At 46.5% G+C, this 15,509-nt stretch overlaps 1 protein-coding gene across 1 annotated transcript; it reads left to right on the forward strand.

Moving 5' to 3' along the window:
* The first annotated feature begins 6,814 nt into the window (after nt 1-6,814).
* LOC119330002 lies at nt 6,815-14,945 on the forward strand. Its single transcript, XM_037603112.1, has 2 exons — nt 6,815-7,222; nt 14,095-14,945. The coding sequence occupies exons 1-2, from the start codon at nt 6,843-6,845 to the stop codon at nt 14,516-14,518; spliced, it is 804 nt and encodes a 267-aa protein (XP_037459009.1). The 5' UTR covers nt 6,815-6,842; the 3' UTR covers nt 14,519-14,945.
* Nucleotides 14,946-15,509: the final 564 nt, after the last annotated feature.

Consider the following 15,509-nt stretch of genomic DNA (forward strand, 5'->3'; position numbering starts at 1 on the left):
AAGCGTGGTGCACCCCTGTTGGGAAGTTATATATTCGAATACCGTGTCCACGGTAATGGACGTTTGGACTTGTATCCTGCTATAATATAACTAGAAATGAATACTTGAGATATGTGATGGATATGTGGCTCCGAAGTCGCTTTTCCGCAGGGAGTCGGGGAAGGATCTTTGGGCATTGATTTTACAACATGTTTGTTAAATATTAAAATGCTATTCTTTACTCTCCTACATGTTGCAAGATGCTCGGAGCTGCTTGAAGATGCTAGTCTTCGATAGGCTAGGCCTCCCCCCTCTATTCTGGCATTCTGCAGTTCAGTCCACAGATACAAACCTTTCATTTGATACCAATGCATGCATAGTATAGATCTGATGCTTGTGAGTACTTTGGATGAATACTCATGGTTGGTTTGCTACCCCTTTCTCCCCTTCTTTCTTCTTTCCGGTTGATGCAACCAGATGGTGGATCCCTGGGGCCAGATGCCATCGCCGATGGATGCTACTACATGAAGACCGACGATGACCAGGAGTAGTTAGGAGGTCCCAGGCAGGAGGCCTTGCCTCTTTGATCGTTGTTGCTTTTGCGTTACCCTTCTTAAGGCATCCTTGTTTAACTTATGTCCGTACTCAGATATTGTTGCTTCCGCTGACTCTTGTGTATCAAGCTTTTGTATTGGAGCCCTCGAGGCCCCTGGCTTGTAATATAAAGCTTGTATTATTTTATTTGTGTCTAGAGTTGTGTTGTGATATCTTTCTGTGAGTCCCTGATCTTGATCGTACACATTTGCGTGTATTATTAGTGTACGATTGAATCGAGGGCGTCACAGTATATTTTGCAAATTATATCCTGAGAAATTTTTGAGCACTTTGTTTAAATAAAGAACATATTTTCTCGAAAAAAAATTGATCACAGTATGTGGCGCTATCATCATTTACAATATCACCCTTTGTTTATTTCATCATAGTTGTTCAAGTATTTGTGCATAATGTGATCAATTTTGAAAATGTGCCACAGGTTGATATGTACAATTTTGAAAATTGCCAGCTTTTATTACGTCATAACACTTCAATTTTGTCATAGTTTGCATGCTAAAAGTCAGAGGCATGATAGCATAACCACACCAGGGATATCCACATCAAAATAAGTACAAAAAGCACCCTCACAATATGTAGTAGGATGTCCCAAGGTAGGCAATCCGTTGACAAATTCCACTCTACGGCATAATAAGCTTCGTCGTAAAACTAAAAAATACTCCCTCCATCTAAAATACTTTTTTTGCGGGGAATTCAGAGAGCTTTATTAATGAAAAGCATTCGCTGGGCAGTCAGCCAGGAGGCTGCTAACCAGGAAGCTAGGGGTGGAGTCTAGCCAGCTTTCGGTCATATCAAGCGTACATGCACGCTTGGCACACAGGTGTGCAGGACCATTAGCGGCTCTTATTACATGCGAAATATGAAAAGACAAAAAGCTAGCAGAGAGCTCTCTAATTTCTGAAGGTATCGGTGCTACAACCGAACGATCGGTGTAGCTAGAGTTCCAGAGGTTAACTGCCTCAAGACAGTCGGATTCCAGTCGCACGTGCGTGTAGCCTCGAAGCTTCGCGAAGATGACACCCTCACGTAGGGCTAGCACTTCAGCAATGAAAGGATCTGTGCCCCCAGGGTGGGGTTTGCACCAAGCGCCCAGGAATGTTGAGGAAGAGCGGGCTACTCCCCCCACGCCGGTGTTGCCGGCATCGCGGTGTGTTGCAGCATCCGTGTTGATCGTAACATGATTTCCTTCAGGTGGCCGCCAGCCATGACCCAGCAGTGGTATGAAGCTCTGTCGAGGAATTTCCAACAACGCCAGGTCCTCCCGAATGCGTCGGACCGAGGCAGCTGGATCAATAATCTCCTGATCATGAGTCCGTCTGTTGTGGGACATCCAGATAGCCCACATGACAGTAATGACTGTGGCACGTTCCTTGTCTGTGAATTGCAAGTCACACAGAATATCACGTGCCCAAGAGCTGGGATGGAGTCGTGGCAAATTAATCACGAAGAGCAATCTCGCCTCCTCCCAGAAACACCTTGCATGCGAGCAGTGGACAAGAGCATGCATCAAGTCCTCATTCATGGCAAGGCACAACTTACATAAACTTGTGTCTTTGATATGACGGTGTTGTAGGGTAGATTCATCCAGGATGATTCCTTTGATTACCCTCCACCAGAATACTCTAACTTTTGGAACAACTTTGAGTTTCCATAAGCAGCTCCACATCTGCTCCTCATTCGTTGATGGCCCCGCTACCTGCCCTTCTTCTAGAGCTAAGCGCTCGTTCTGATTCACTAGAGCTCGGTAGGCTGTTTTAACAGAGTAGAAGCCGGATCTTTCATGTGCCCAAGCAAGGAAATTCTCCCCGCCCCCCTAACGGAGGGGGATGTTGAGTATCGCCTCCGCATTCGGTGCGATAAATGACGTTCGTATTAGATCATGCTTCCATGTCCAGTTATCTGTGTCAATGAGATCATCGACCATATTGACCGTAGAAGCTGGTGGCCTGAAATGGGCTTCATAGAAACAGTTGATGGGATCCGCTGGTCGTCCCATATCGAGGTAGAGGCCCCGTCACCAATGCGTTTAACAAGACCAGCACTGAGAGCTGCGCGCCCGGCTATAATTGCCCTTCATATGGCTGAAGCAGATTTTGGAGTTAATGCTTGCATAAAATCACAGTCCGGGAAATACCTTCCCTTCATCACTCTGGTGCATAGAGTGTCCGTGTTTGTGAGAAACCTCCATCCGTGCTTCCCAAGAAGCGCTAGGTTAAACTGTCGCAAGTCTCGGGAACCCATGCCTCCCTTGATTTTTGGTGTAGCAAGTTTATCCCAGGATATCCAATGAAGAGAGCGTCGATCAACCGAACTCCCCCACCAGAATTTTGCCATGCTTGAGGTCAAATTCTTGCACACTTTTTTGGTTAGCAGAAAACAAGACATGCTAAACATCGGTATAGCTTGCACAATAGATTTGATCAAAGTCTCCCTGCCTGCACAAGCAAATAGTCGTTTAGACCAGCCCTGCATTTTCTCCCTCGCTCGGTCCCCAATGTGTTCGAAGGTTCCACTTGTAATTCTTCCAACTGAAGTGGGTAGACCGAGATATCGCTCGGAAAAAGCTTCTGATTGTACATTTAGAAGCTGTTTGAGACTCCCTCGTAAGGCCGCCGGTGTATTTGGGCTGAAGTACATGGAGCTTTTTGCTTGGTTTACACACTGGCCAGAGGCCTCACCATATATCGTAAGGATATCGTTCAGGCGAGATGCACTTTCCATGCTCGCCTTGATGAAAATCAAGCTGTCATCTGCAAACAACAGGTGACTTACCATGGGGCTCTGAATCCCACACGGATGCCCCGATCAATGTGATTACCATAATACTTCAGCGGTGACGAGAATCCCTCGGCGCAGAGCAAAAAAAGATATGGAGACACGGGGCAGCCCTGCCGAAGTCCTCTCGAAGGAGTGAAGTAAGGCAATAATTCTCCATTAACTCGAACAGAGAAGCGGACGGACGTGACACATTTCATAATGAGTCTGACCAGGGTACCAGCAAACCCAAGTCTTAAGAGCATGGCTTCGAGGAAGTGCCACTCCACTCGATCGTAAGCTTTCATCATGTCCAATTTGATTGCACATGAGAAGTTTTTTCCTTTCTTTCGCCTCTTCATCGTATGCACACTCTCAAATGCCACAAGGACATTGTCAGTGATCAGGCGACCTGGAACAAATGCACTTTGCTCTTCACTTATTATCTCATCCATGCAGGGCCTCAACCGATTAGTTATCGCTTTGACAGCGATTTTATAGAGAACTGGGCACAATGCAATGGGTCGGTACTGAGAAATATTCTGTGGATGACGTACCTTAGGGATTAATGTGATGGACGTGTCATTTAGTCCTGCCGGTAGTTCACCACCATTCAAAAAATCAAGCACTGCTAGTGTAATGTCATGCTTCAAGAGCTCCAAGTGGTGCTGATAAAAGCCTGTGGTGAACCCATCTACCCCAGGTGCTTTGGACGCGGCCATCTGGAATAACGCGTCATGCACCTCTGAAGCTTCGAAAGGTTTGCACAGTAGGTGGTTCATCGCCGGTGTTACCTTGTGTGGCACATGTGATAGCAACTCATCACAGTTACTATAACCTCGTGATGTGTATAGGTTTTGATAGAATGCAAGGATTTATTCTTTATCCTCATCTCCTGAAGCACAGACAGAACCATCCAACCGCTGCAGGTTGGCTATCTTGTTTAATCGTTTGCGCTGCTTTGCTTGCGCTTGGAAATAGGCCGTATTGCGGTCCCCCTCGCGCAACCAAGGAACACGAGACCGTTGTTTAAACCATATATCCTCCAATTTGAGTGCTTCTCGGAGTTTTGACATAGTAGTTTTCTCCTCCTCTGACGGGCCTCGTCCAACTGACTGGCATCGCAATCTGTCAAGCCGCTTCTGTAGTTGTCGGACAGTCCTTGTCAAGGAACCAATTCTCGAACACCCCAGGGCTTGAGCGTCTGCTCTAGAGCCGTGAGGGAGTCCATGACACCATGCAGACCCGGCTGTCTAGCTTGGCCGCGCCAAGTTTCGGCCACCAGGTGATCGTAATCATTATGAGACTGCCAAATGTTCTCATAGCGAAAAGGTTTCGAAGTATGTGTGTTGATGTTGGGGTGTTGGTGACGCATATCCAGTAGTACAAAGCAATGATCCGACTCAACTGAACAGATATAGCGCACTTTAACATACTCGAATTTCTGTCTGAATCCCTCATTAGCAAAGGCCCGGTCTAACCGAGCTTTGACATTAGCATGGCCGGTTTGTCGATTGTCCCATGTGTAAGGGACACCTGACCAGCCTAGATCCTGGAACCCACAGTCGTCGGCAGCATCACGAAATGCTCTCATTTGCCATTCCGGTCTGGCTATCCGACTAAAATGCTCTTCTCCATATAAAGTTTCATTGAAATCTCCCATACACAGCCACTCATCATGCACGAGGTTGTGTAGGGTACGAAGGAACCGCCAGCTGTGATGCATGTTCTCAGCTCCAGGCGCTCCATAAAACCCGGTGAATCGCCAACTCACCGAGTTATCAAAAGCATCGCGCACCACAACATCAATGTGGGCCGAGCTATAGTTCTTGAGTTCTACCGAAACATCCTTGGACCAGAAAAGACCAAGGCCTCCACTTAATCCGACGCTGTCAACAGCAAAGCATCTAGCAAATCCTAAGGTCTCCTGAAGTTTCTCGACACGTTTTCCTCCAATCTTTGTTTCCATAACAAAAACCAGAGCGGGGCCTTCTTGCTTCACAACGCTGCGAAGCTCGCGAACTGCCTCGGGGTTCCCAAGCCCCCGACAGTTCCAGCTTAAGCATATCATTGGGACGGGCAGGGCTGCATTGCAGCCTCTACCGTATTGTCAGAGTTTGTAGGTGTGGGTTTCTTCTTTTTGGTTCTCTCACAGCACTCTCATCCTCAATGCCCTCTCCCTCCTTAGACAGACTTGCACCTGCAAGTGCCTCCCCATCCGCCTCTGTCGCTGCATAGTTTGTCAAGAGCGGGACCTCAACTCTGCGGTAGACTTGGGTTGGAGGGCCCCCCTTACGCTTTGGGGCTGTATTGCGCTTAATTGGGGAGTTAACCTCGACACCTCCATCAGCAGCAGTACTGGATTCCTTAGTGTCGTTTTTGCTCATCTTGGCTGACTGAGTTTTCGTGGAGCCCTCAGACGATGCCGGTTTCCTTTTCTCCTCCGGTGGCCTCAGGCCTTTACCAAACGACAGATCACCGTTCTCGTCTCTCGTACCAGGATTTGGGCATACCAGATTGGAGTGACCTAGACGGCCACATGAAAAGCAAAAGTGAGGTATATTCTCATACTGGATGTCATACGGATCTGTAGAACCTCGCCTTGCAGAATTGATTAGGATCCACCTTCTCAATGGTTTGGCTACGTCAAGAGTAACACAGGCACGCATGTAGCCTCCCCCATGATCAAAGTGAATTGAACTAGCCTCCTTATCAATCTGTTTTGCTATTGCCTTGCACCAGGAATCATCAGCAGATTGAAAGGGAGATTAACAACACGGGCCCAGACCTTCAGCTTATCAAACTTAAGTTCCGACGAGCACATGCAATCGTCAAAATCAGAGAGGATGACTGCATTCTTGCTTATGTGCCACGGAGATCCATCTCATACACGGTCTCTGTCTCGCTTCGTTGCAAATTCCGCAACAAACATGTTTTCTCCAGTGATACGAAGGACTAGCCCCTAGGGTTTCCCCATGCGGGCCTTAGGGCATTCGAGATGGTGTTGATGTGAAGCTTATTGCGGTGCAAGATCTTCCCTGCCACCATCCACTTCTCTGGCGCCCCCTCGACGCGATCGTCTAGCATCAAGGGCGTCGCCTCCTCCTCCGAGATGTCAAGCTTGCCAAGTTGATCCTCGAGGCGAGCCCTCGCAGTGCGTGGCGACAACGCCTCCTTCGCCGCCCCGCTGCCGCTTCCGGAGGGTGTCGCCATCCCCCCGGTAGGAACTCCGGTGCGCCCCGCTGATCCGATCTGCGGCCGCCGTCAGGTCCGCCAAACCCTAGTCGGCAGAGCTATTAGGGTTTCGGAAAAAAACCTCCTTCCCCGTGTACACGCTTACCTCCATCTAAAATACTTGTTGAAGAAATTTCTCCTCCAAGTATTTCCGGACAAAGAGAATAATAATTATGTACGAGTATTATATACGTCCCGTTTTTGACACTTAGCCTATATAAAGATAGAGGAAAAGGGAAAATGAAATCCTTCCTCCTCCTCATATGGGCCTCCTTGTCCAGGCCCCTAACCTCGCCGGCGCCCGGCGCCCGACAGCCCGCGTCCTCCGGAGCGACCGCGGCGGGCGGTTCAAGGTCACCGCCGCGGCGTCCGGTGGCTCTGTGAAGGAGGAGGAGGAGAAGGGGACCGGGAAGAAGGAGAAGATAGTGATTAGAGTCTTGGACCCCGTTCGCGAGAGGAGGCTGCCGCCGCCTCTGTTCTCGGCCCCAGAGACTCCGGCAGAGTCCCCGGCGGCGATTCGGCGCCCGGAAGAGGACGGGGAAGAAAGGCGGAGGTACTACGTGAACATGGGGTACGCCATCCGGACGCTGAGGGAGGAGCTCCCTGACGTATTCTGCGAGGAACCCAGCCTCGACATCTACAGGTTTGTTTCGATGTTATTGACTCTGCGTGCCTGATATGAATGGATAGTTTGCAGCCAGTCTTAGCAAAAGTTCTATCCTTTTCCATGTGTGGGATTTTTTTTCCAGTTGGCTAAACAATTGTAAAAATATGTGAAATTTCTCGAGAGAGTCATAGGTTGAACTGGATAAAATCTTACTGTATTAAAGATGGGGACGGTGGTTTAGCTTAGAGAAACACGGTCCTAGTTTAGTCCAGTTGAAGGCTTACTTGGGTTATCCAATCTAGTGTGGCAGTGCTCCCAGTATTGCTACTAGCCTTGTGCCAACCATCAGTCCAGTTAATTGCTGCATGAAATGCAACATAGGAGTACCTAATAGCTAGGGTCTTAGGGCATCTCTAACCGATCCCCTAAACTTTAGAGGAGGATACGGCCGAGTATTCTTTAGTGGAGGATATTTGCTCCTCTAAAAAAGTGCCGTTTCTGACTGATCTCCTAAATTTAACGGAGTAAAAAAATCAACACAAATTTGGTGCAAATTTAGACTAGACTAGAAGTGTTGGGCGTGCTTTGCTGCGCCGTTAGTGTTGTTGAGATTCTTAAAAAAATCATTTTTGTTTTAGAATATAAGGTGTATTACTTTTTTGAAAAAGTCCAACCTCTTTAAGTTTGATCAAATTTATGAAGAAATATATCAAAATTCATAATATCAAATTAGTGTTATTAGATTCATCATGAAATGAATTTCCATAAATTTTTGGCTTAATATTCTGGATGTCGATATTTTTGGCTCCAAACTTGGTCAAAGTTAAAGAAATTTGACTTTCCAAAGAACTAATACCCCTTGTATTTTGGAACTGATGGAATATTTAGTTTGGTGGATGAGGGAGACGATTGAGTGTGTTTTATGTTTATTTATAATGCGGTTATTTGTGAGCCTTTAATGGTGTGATTCTGTGTTATGTGCTAATCAACTCATACTTCTGTGGGTAAATTTTTTTGCATCCGTGGCTACGTGTACTACATTGGTACTATAGTATCATCACATGGCGGTGTTTCTTTTTTCTAGGTGGTAAGAGGGTGCACGGGGTTGATATGCTTTTCTAGCCGGTTGGTGTTGATTGATTTGAAAAATCATTGGCCCGATCAAAATCGTAAACCAAATTCAAAATTGAGTATCTCAATCGAATAAAAGAGCTTCAAAATTAGGAAATATGGTGAATTAAAATAATTAAATGGGAGAGCTCCTTGAGAAATTCTTGACCCGGTCAAAATCAGGTGACCAAGTTCTAAACTGAAGACCTCAATTAATTGTGAAGATATAAAAATTAGGAAGAATATTATATAGTATAAAAAAATTGAATGAGAGCTTTGAAAAATTGTTGACTTGGTCAAAATTGGGTGACCCAATTCCAATTGAACACCTCAATTGATTGTGAGGCTTTTTACCTCTAGGGAGCTTAGTGATATAGTAGATTTGAACTTGATTCGGTACAAACTTGATTCAAAATATTTTACATAAATTAAATGAAATTTAGACTAAGATTGCATAAAAACTAACTAAACTACTCACTATTGGTCTCGTTCTCGATCCTCTCCCACTCCGATTCGATGAGCTCTCCGATGAGACAGCCATGTCCCTTTTCGCCGGCACCGCCCTCGTCACCTTCAGAGTTGCTGGAGAGGTAGATGACCTCCGTCATCCCGGCCGTGTACTGTTCGTACAGCCGGTGCTTTGCCTCGACGCGCTCCGGGTAGTGGCGGCGGAGCTCCGCCATGTAGGCCCCACTGGCTTACTCTGCCTCGAGGCGCTCGCTAGCCTCATGGTCTTCCCGCATCTCCCGTGGGGTGGCCACCTGGGGGTCGACCGGCTCCAACCGCGGCAGGCCGTGAGGAAGTTGCGCTGGGCGGCGCCACCGTGGAGCTGGACCGACTTGATGTCGTGTTTGTGCGCCGCCTGCACCGTGGAGTGGAAGGAGCCAATCCAATGCCGCTTGCCGGTGCCGCGGTCAGTGATCTCTGCGACCCACATCCCCCAAAGGCGTTGTCGCACGCCTATATTTTGGCGGCTGCGGCTGCGGCTAGTCGGGGATGCGGGATGCGCCGGCGCCGGAGGAGGAGGAAGCACTGACGCGGCGACACTCGTGGCAGACTGGATCCGCGGGCCGAGCGCTGGGGATGGGCAGTGGGGAGCGGCGGCGACTGGATCCGGCCATTATTGGTGGCGGTCCGGCGGCGGAGTGGATGCGGGTAAGGGTGGGGGCACGCTGACGTGGATTGGGTGGTGGTAAGTGAGGCGAAGTGGGGTGGGGGAGTTTTACTCCGTGACTACTCGGCCGAGTATATTTAAGCATCTCGGCCAGCTCGGAGTAATTTTTTTTACTCAACTAACGGTTTTTGGGCTCTGGTTAGTTCCAGTTCAGAGGAGAAAAACCAGATTTATCCTCCTCTAAAGGTTTTTAGGGGATCAGTTAGAGATGCCCTTAGTCTATTGCCCAGCCCTGGGTGCTGTTTGAACCTGTGCTATCTCCAGCCCCGGGTGCTGTTTGGACCTGTGCTGTCGTCCAGCCCTGGGCGCTGCTGTAATGCTTTTCTGGTTTCCTTTCTGGTACCTTTTCTTTTATCTTGCCAAGCTTTATTGATCAACGTTAATGAACATTGGCATACATATGGGTTCATGCAGTTGCCCAAGCCACAAATGGTCCTTTCTGGTACCTGTTGGTTTGTCTGGTTTGCTGGAAACTGCACCCTCCGAAGATTTCATTTTTGGACTCTGTATTCTGTTAGCAGTAGATGGTAGTTAAAACCCTCTTTACTTTTCTGTTTGAATCTTCCTGGAGGCTTTGTTCTGTTATCATGAGATAGTGGAACCCTGCCCAAGGGTTGTATGGAATAGAGTCTTAGCTTGGTTCTATGAATAAGCCGAATAAAAGCCAGCTGTTTGGTTCGGCTGCTGGCTTATAAGCGTGGAAAACCAGCTAAAAGCTCAACCAAACACCTCCTACACTTGAATTCTGGGGTTCATGAATTTGGTAACTTACTAGTATTACTTATTTCTTGTAGAACGTACACTAGTCGATAAATGAAGCTCAATCTTTTAATAGCATCAACCGTTTCTATCGTGTGTAATATCTTAACTCTTAAACAGAGAATTCCTTGTTTGTTTGCTACTTCGTTGTTTGTGTAGTCGCATACTAACTTACGAACTTCCATGCAGAACTACAGATAAATCATGCAAAATCTAGACTAGTCTATTTGAAGTCATCTCTACACATGCATGTGAGCACACAAATTCCTGTAATGATCTTATTAGGGACTCCATGCCTCTCTTGAACCAGATGGAACAGCGGCTTGCCTCCTATTCCTCATTTGTACGATTTGGTGCTAAGATTAAAGTAGTTAAGTCGGTCCTTAGCTCTCTACTCACCTACTATCTCGGCACCCTCAAGCTCCCGGACGGTGTTAAAGAGTATATTGGCCGAGCCCGACGCATATGCCTCTGGGGTAAATATGAGGCAACAGGATATTGCCAATCCCTGCAGCAGCATCGATCTATTCTGAATGAGGCCTTGCTGCTCAATTTTTTCCATCTACAGCAAAGACATTCCATGGGTCAAACTTACTTGGAGATATTACCAAAACTAGGAGCCGCATGCCACTGGCCCGATTGGTTTATTCTGGATCAGAAAAGCATAATGAAGCTCAACAATAGCTGCAGGAGCATTGTACACTGGGAAGTCGCCCACGGGGATACCACCCTCCTATGGCATGACTGCCACGACTCCTGGAATAATGATCCACTAGCCTACAGCCTTGCGGGAGATCGTTCTTTCCCTCTTTATGATAGTATTTCGGTTGCTGAGGCTGCTGAAGCCTAAGAACTTCTAGATCTGTTCCCGGCCCATCTTACAGAAATGGCATTGGCAAAGGCTTGCCTAGGGAGGTGGAATTGATCTAGGAGGTAGAACAAAGTTGTCTTAGGAGTCCATCTTTCATGTATATCCCCGGTCCCTCGCTCTTGTAAACATATTCTCTTTTTGTATTATAATATACTGTCAGAGCCTCCCCTACAGTCTCCCCCCAGAAATGATCTTATTAGCCAAATCTTTGTTCTGTTTTTACCTTCCGGCTTCTATGGATCTTAATTATCATTGAACCACTTGAAAGACTTCCATCATTCTGCTCCAAAACAAGGCTGGAACAATACTTGATACTATCTCTTTGCTATGAGCAATTTTGTTAGTCGAAACTGATAAAAGAAGACATGTAACTATAAAATCTATACAACAACAACAACAACAACAACAAAGCCTTTAGTCCCAAACAAGTTGGGGTAGGCTAGAGGTGAAACCCATAAGATCTCGCAACCAACTCATGGCTCTGGCACATGGATAGCAAGCTTGCATGCACCCCTGTCCATAGCTAGCTCTTTGGTGATACTCCAATCCTTGGTCTCTCTTAACGGACTCCTCCCATGTCAAATTCGGTCTACCCCGCCCTCTCTTGACATTCTCCGCACGCTTTAGCCGTCCGCTATGCACTGGAGCTTTTGGAGGCCTACGCTGAATATGCCCAAACCATCTCAGGCGATGTTGGACAAGCTTCTCTTCAATTGGTGCTACCCCAACTCTATCTCGTATATCATCATTCCGGACTCGATCCTTCCTCGTGTGGCCACACATCCATCTCAACATACACATCTCCGCCACACCTAACTGTTGAACATGTCGCCTTTTAGTCGGCCAACACTCAGCGCCATACAACATTGCGGGTCGAACCGCCGTCCTGTAGAACTTGCCTTTTAGCTTTTGTGGCACTCTCTTGTCCCAGAGAATGCCAGAAGCTTGGCGCCACTTCATCCATCCAGCTTTGATTCGATGGTTCACATCTTCATCAATACCCCCATCCTCCTGCAGCATTGACCCCAAATACCGAAAGGTGTTCTTCTGAGGTACCACCTGGCCATCAAGGCTAACCTCCTCCTTACACCTAGTAGTACTGAAACCGCACATCATGTACTCGGTTTTAGTTCTACTAAGCCTAAACCCTTTCGATTCCAAGGTTTGTCTCCATAACTCTAACTTCCTATTTACCCCCGTCCGACTATCGTCAACTAGCACCACATCATCCGCAAAGAGCATACACCATGGGATATCTCCTTGTATAATCCCTTGTGACCTCATCCATCACCAATGCAAAAAGATAAGGGCTCAAAGCTGATCCTTGATGTAGTCCTATCTTAATCGGGAAGTCATCAGTGTCGACATCACTTGTTCGGACACTTGTCACAACATTATCTTACATGTCCTTGATGAGGGCAATGTACTTTGCTTGGACTTTGTGTTTCTCCGAGGCCCACCACATGACATTCCGCGGTATCTTATCATAGGCCTTCTCCAAGTCAATGAACACCATATGCAAGTCCTTCTTTTGCTCCCTATATCTCTCCATAAGTCGTCGTACCAAGAAAATGGCTTCCATGGTCGACCTCCTAGGCATGAAACCAAACTGATTTTTGGTCACGCTTGTCATTCTTCTTAAGCGGTGCTCAATGACTCTATCCCATAGCTTCATTGTATGGCTCATCGGCTTAATTCCACGGTAATTAGTACAACTCTGAACATCCCCCTTGTTCTTGAAGATTTGTACTAATATATTCCGTCTCCATTCTTCTGGCATCTTGTTTGCCCGAAAAATGAGGTTGAAAAGCTTAGTTAGCCATACTATCGCTATGTCCCCGAGACCTTTCCACACCTCAATGGGGATACAATCAGGGCCCATCGCCTTGCCTCCTTTCATCCTTTTTAAAGCTTCCTTGACCTCAGACTCTTGGATTCGCCGCACAAAACGCATGCTGGTCTCATCAAAGGAGTCGTCCAGTTTAATGGTGGAACTCTCATTCTCCCCATTGAACAGCTTGTTGAAGTACTCCCGCCATCTATGCTTAATCTCCTCATCCTTCACCAAGAGTTGGCCTGCTCCGTCCTTGATGCATTTGACTTGGCCAATATCCCTCGTCTTCCTCTCTCGGATCTTGGCCATCTTATAGATGTCCCTTTCGCCTTCCTTCATGCCTAATCGTTGGTAGAGGTCCTCATATGCCCGACCCCTTGCTTCACCAACAGCTCGCTTTGCGGCCTTCTTCGCCATCTTGTACTTCTCTATGTTGTCTGCACTCCTATCCAGGTATAGGCGTCTGAAGCAATCTTTCTTCTCTTTAATCGCCTTCTAGACATCATCATTCCACCACCAGGTATCCTTATCTTCGCTTCTCCTTCCCCTGGACACTCCAAACTCCTCCGAGGCCACCTTACGAATGCAAGTCGCCATCTTCATCCACACATTGTCCGCATCCCCTCCTTCCTCCCAAGGGCCCTCCTTAATGACCCTCTCCTTGAACGCCTGAGCTACCTCCCCCTTGAGCTTCCACCACTTCGTCCTAGCGACTTTGGCACGCTTATCCTGCTGGACACGAATCTGAAAGCGGAAGTAAGCAACCACTGTAAAATCTATACATCACTAAAACTTTAACAACTCCAGTTACGAGAAATTGCTTTCATATTACATTATTGGCTCTTGATAGCCACATAACCGTCAGGCCTAATGCGCCAATTATTCGGGTAAAACTTAACTATAACTTTCTTTGTTTCTTGTGTGGAGAAGCTTGAACCATACCTTTGTGTGGAATGCAATCTAGTTTTGTATAGTATAGTACTTCTGCTTTTTGCTGGCGGCTTTCGAGGGCCTCAGCTTTTTGCAGCATCTGTATGGTCTTGATATTATTTTGCAGTGGGGTATACCGTCATGAGAATTATACTTCATGGTATATTCATTTCTCAAGATTTATTCAACTCCTGTCTTCTTCTTTCCTAACCATATGCCACTATCTCCAGAGAAGATATTGTCTTCAAAGATCCTCTCAGTAAATTCGTGGGTATTGATAGCTATAAAAGGATATTCTGGGCGCTGCGGTTTACCGGTCAGATTTTCTTCAAGGCCTTGTGGATTGACATTGCTACTATATGGCAACCAGTCGATAATGTAATTATGGTCCGGTGGATCGTTCATGGCATCCCTAGATTCCTACAGGATGGTCATAGCCGCTTTGATGGCATGTCAGAGTATAAGTTGGATAAGAATGGGAAGATTTACCAGCATAAGGTGGATAATGTTGCCATGAATTTTCGAAAGAAGTTCAAGATCTTGCCTGTCGAAGAGCTCATCAGATCGCTCGGGTGCCCATCCACTCCAAAACCAACTTACTTCAAGATAACCTCACTCATGCCGTTTTGGTTGAGATGGACATGGATGAGGTAATAACTGCTGTCAGACCTTATGGTGGCAAATTGAGCGAAATGCTGATGTTTCCAAACCGATGCCCCCTAAGTGTTTGCCTTTCTGCTTTCCGGCTGTGTACCTACTTACCACTGAGCAGTGGCCTCGTTATAACCGCTGTATTTGTGTACAGCTGTAAGTTTTGATTCAAAGAACACAGTTGTAGATGTTCCTCCTTATTTTGTTGTTGTTGAGGGGTATATGTTCCTCAGTGCCTGGTTATAACCGCTGTATTTGTGTACAGCTGTAAGTTTTGATTCAAAGAACATAATTGTAAATGTTCCTCGTTTTGTTGTTGTTGAAGGATATATGTTCATCCTTGTATGATATACGGAAAGCTGTATTTGACTTTGCGTGTTGACTTGACAGACCATTAAGGATATACGTGCAATGTAGCCTGGTTCATGTATTGTGTTTTTGTTAACTTGTCAGATCAAGAACCTTGATTCGAACGGTGTGATGTTTTGTTTTAATAAAATTTGCTTGCGGTGATGCCTTTTTTTTTTTTAATTTCGAACCATGCAGTCTGCGTGTAATTTGTGCCATGCAAATCTGTCATTCAAGTATCTGCAAAACCTGTGCCATGGTAATTTGCCAGCATAGAAACCAGTACCTCCCCACCATTTCATAGCATCTCCCTTTTAAAGTAAGTAATAGCAATTTCAGTTCTCTGTTCAAGAGGGATTATAGCAGAGTCAAAATATTGCTCAATTGTCTGTATCCATGAGTCTGCATCTTGCCCTGCAAATTCAGGGATGTTGAGCTTTGCAGGTTTAACAATTGGTGTGTTTCTACCAAGCTTCATTTGGCCAGTGTTTTCCATTCTCTCTTGTTGTCTGCTAGTTTCAGCTAACTGTTCAACAGGTTCTCTGTTAACCATTGTCTGAACAGCAATGGTGTGCTGCATGTTTGCTAAGTCTTAAGGTCTGGACTAGTGTTGGCCTTGACCAACATGGGGGTGTCTTCACTTCCT

Source organism: Triticum dicoccoides, chromosome 1B, assembly GCF_002162155.2.
Source record: "Triticum dicoccoides isolate Atlit2015 ecotype Zavitan chromosome 1B, WEW_v2.0, whole genome shotgun sequence".
NCBI lineage: Eukaryota > Viridiplantae > Streptophyta > Magnoliopsida > Poales > Poaceae > Triticum > Triticum dicoccoides.

Coding starts and splice junctions, on each gene's coding strand:
- LOC119330002 (XM_037603112.1), top strand. CDS start 6,843: ATGGGCCTCCTTGTCCAGGCCCCTAACCTCGCCGGCGCCCGGCGCCCG. Junction 7,223..14,094: donor CCCAGCCTCGACATCTACAG/GTTTGTTTCGAT, acceptor CACTATCTCCAG/AGAAGATATTGTCTTCAAAG.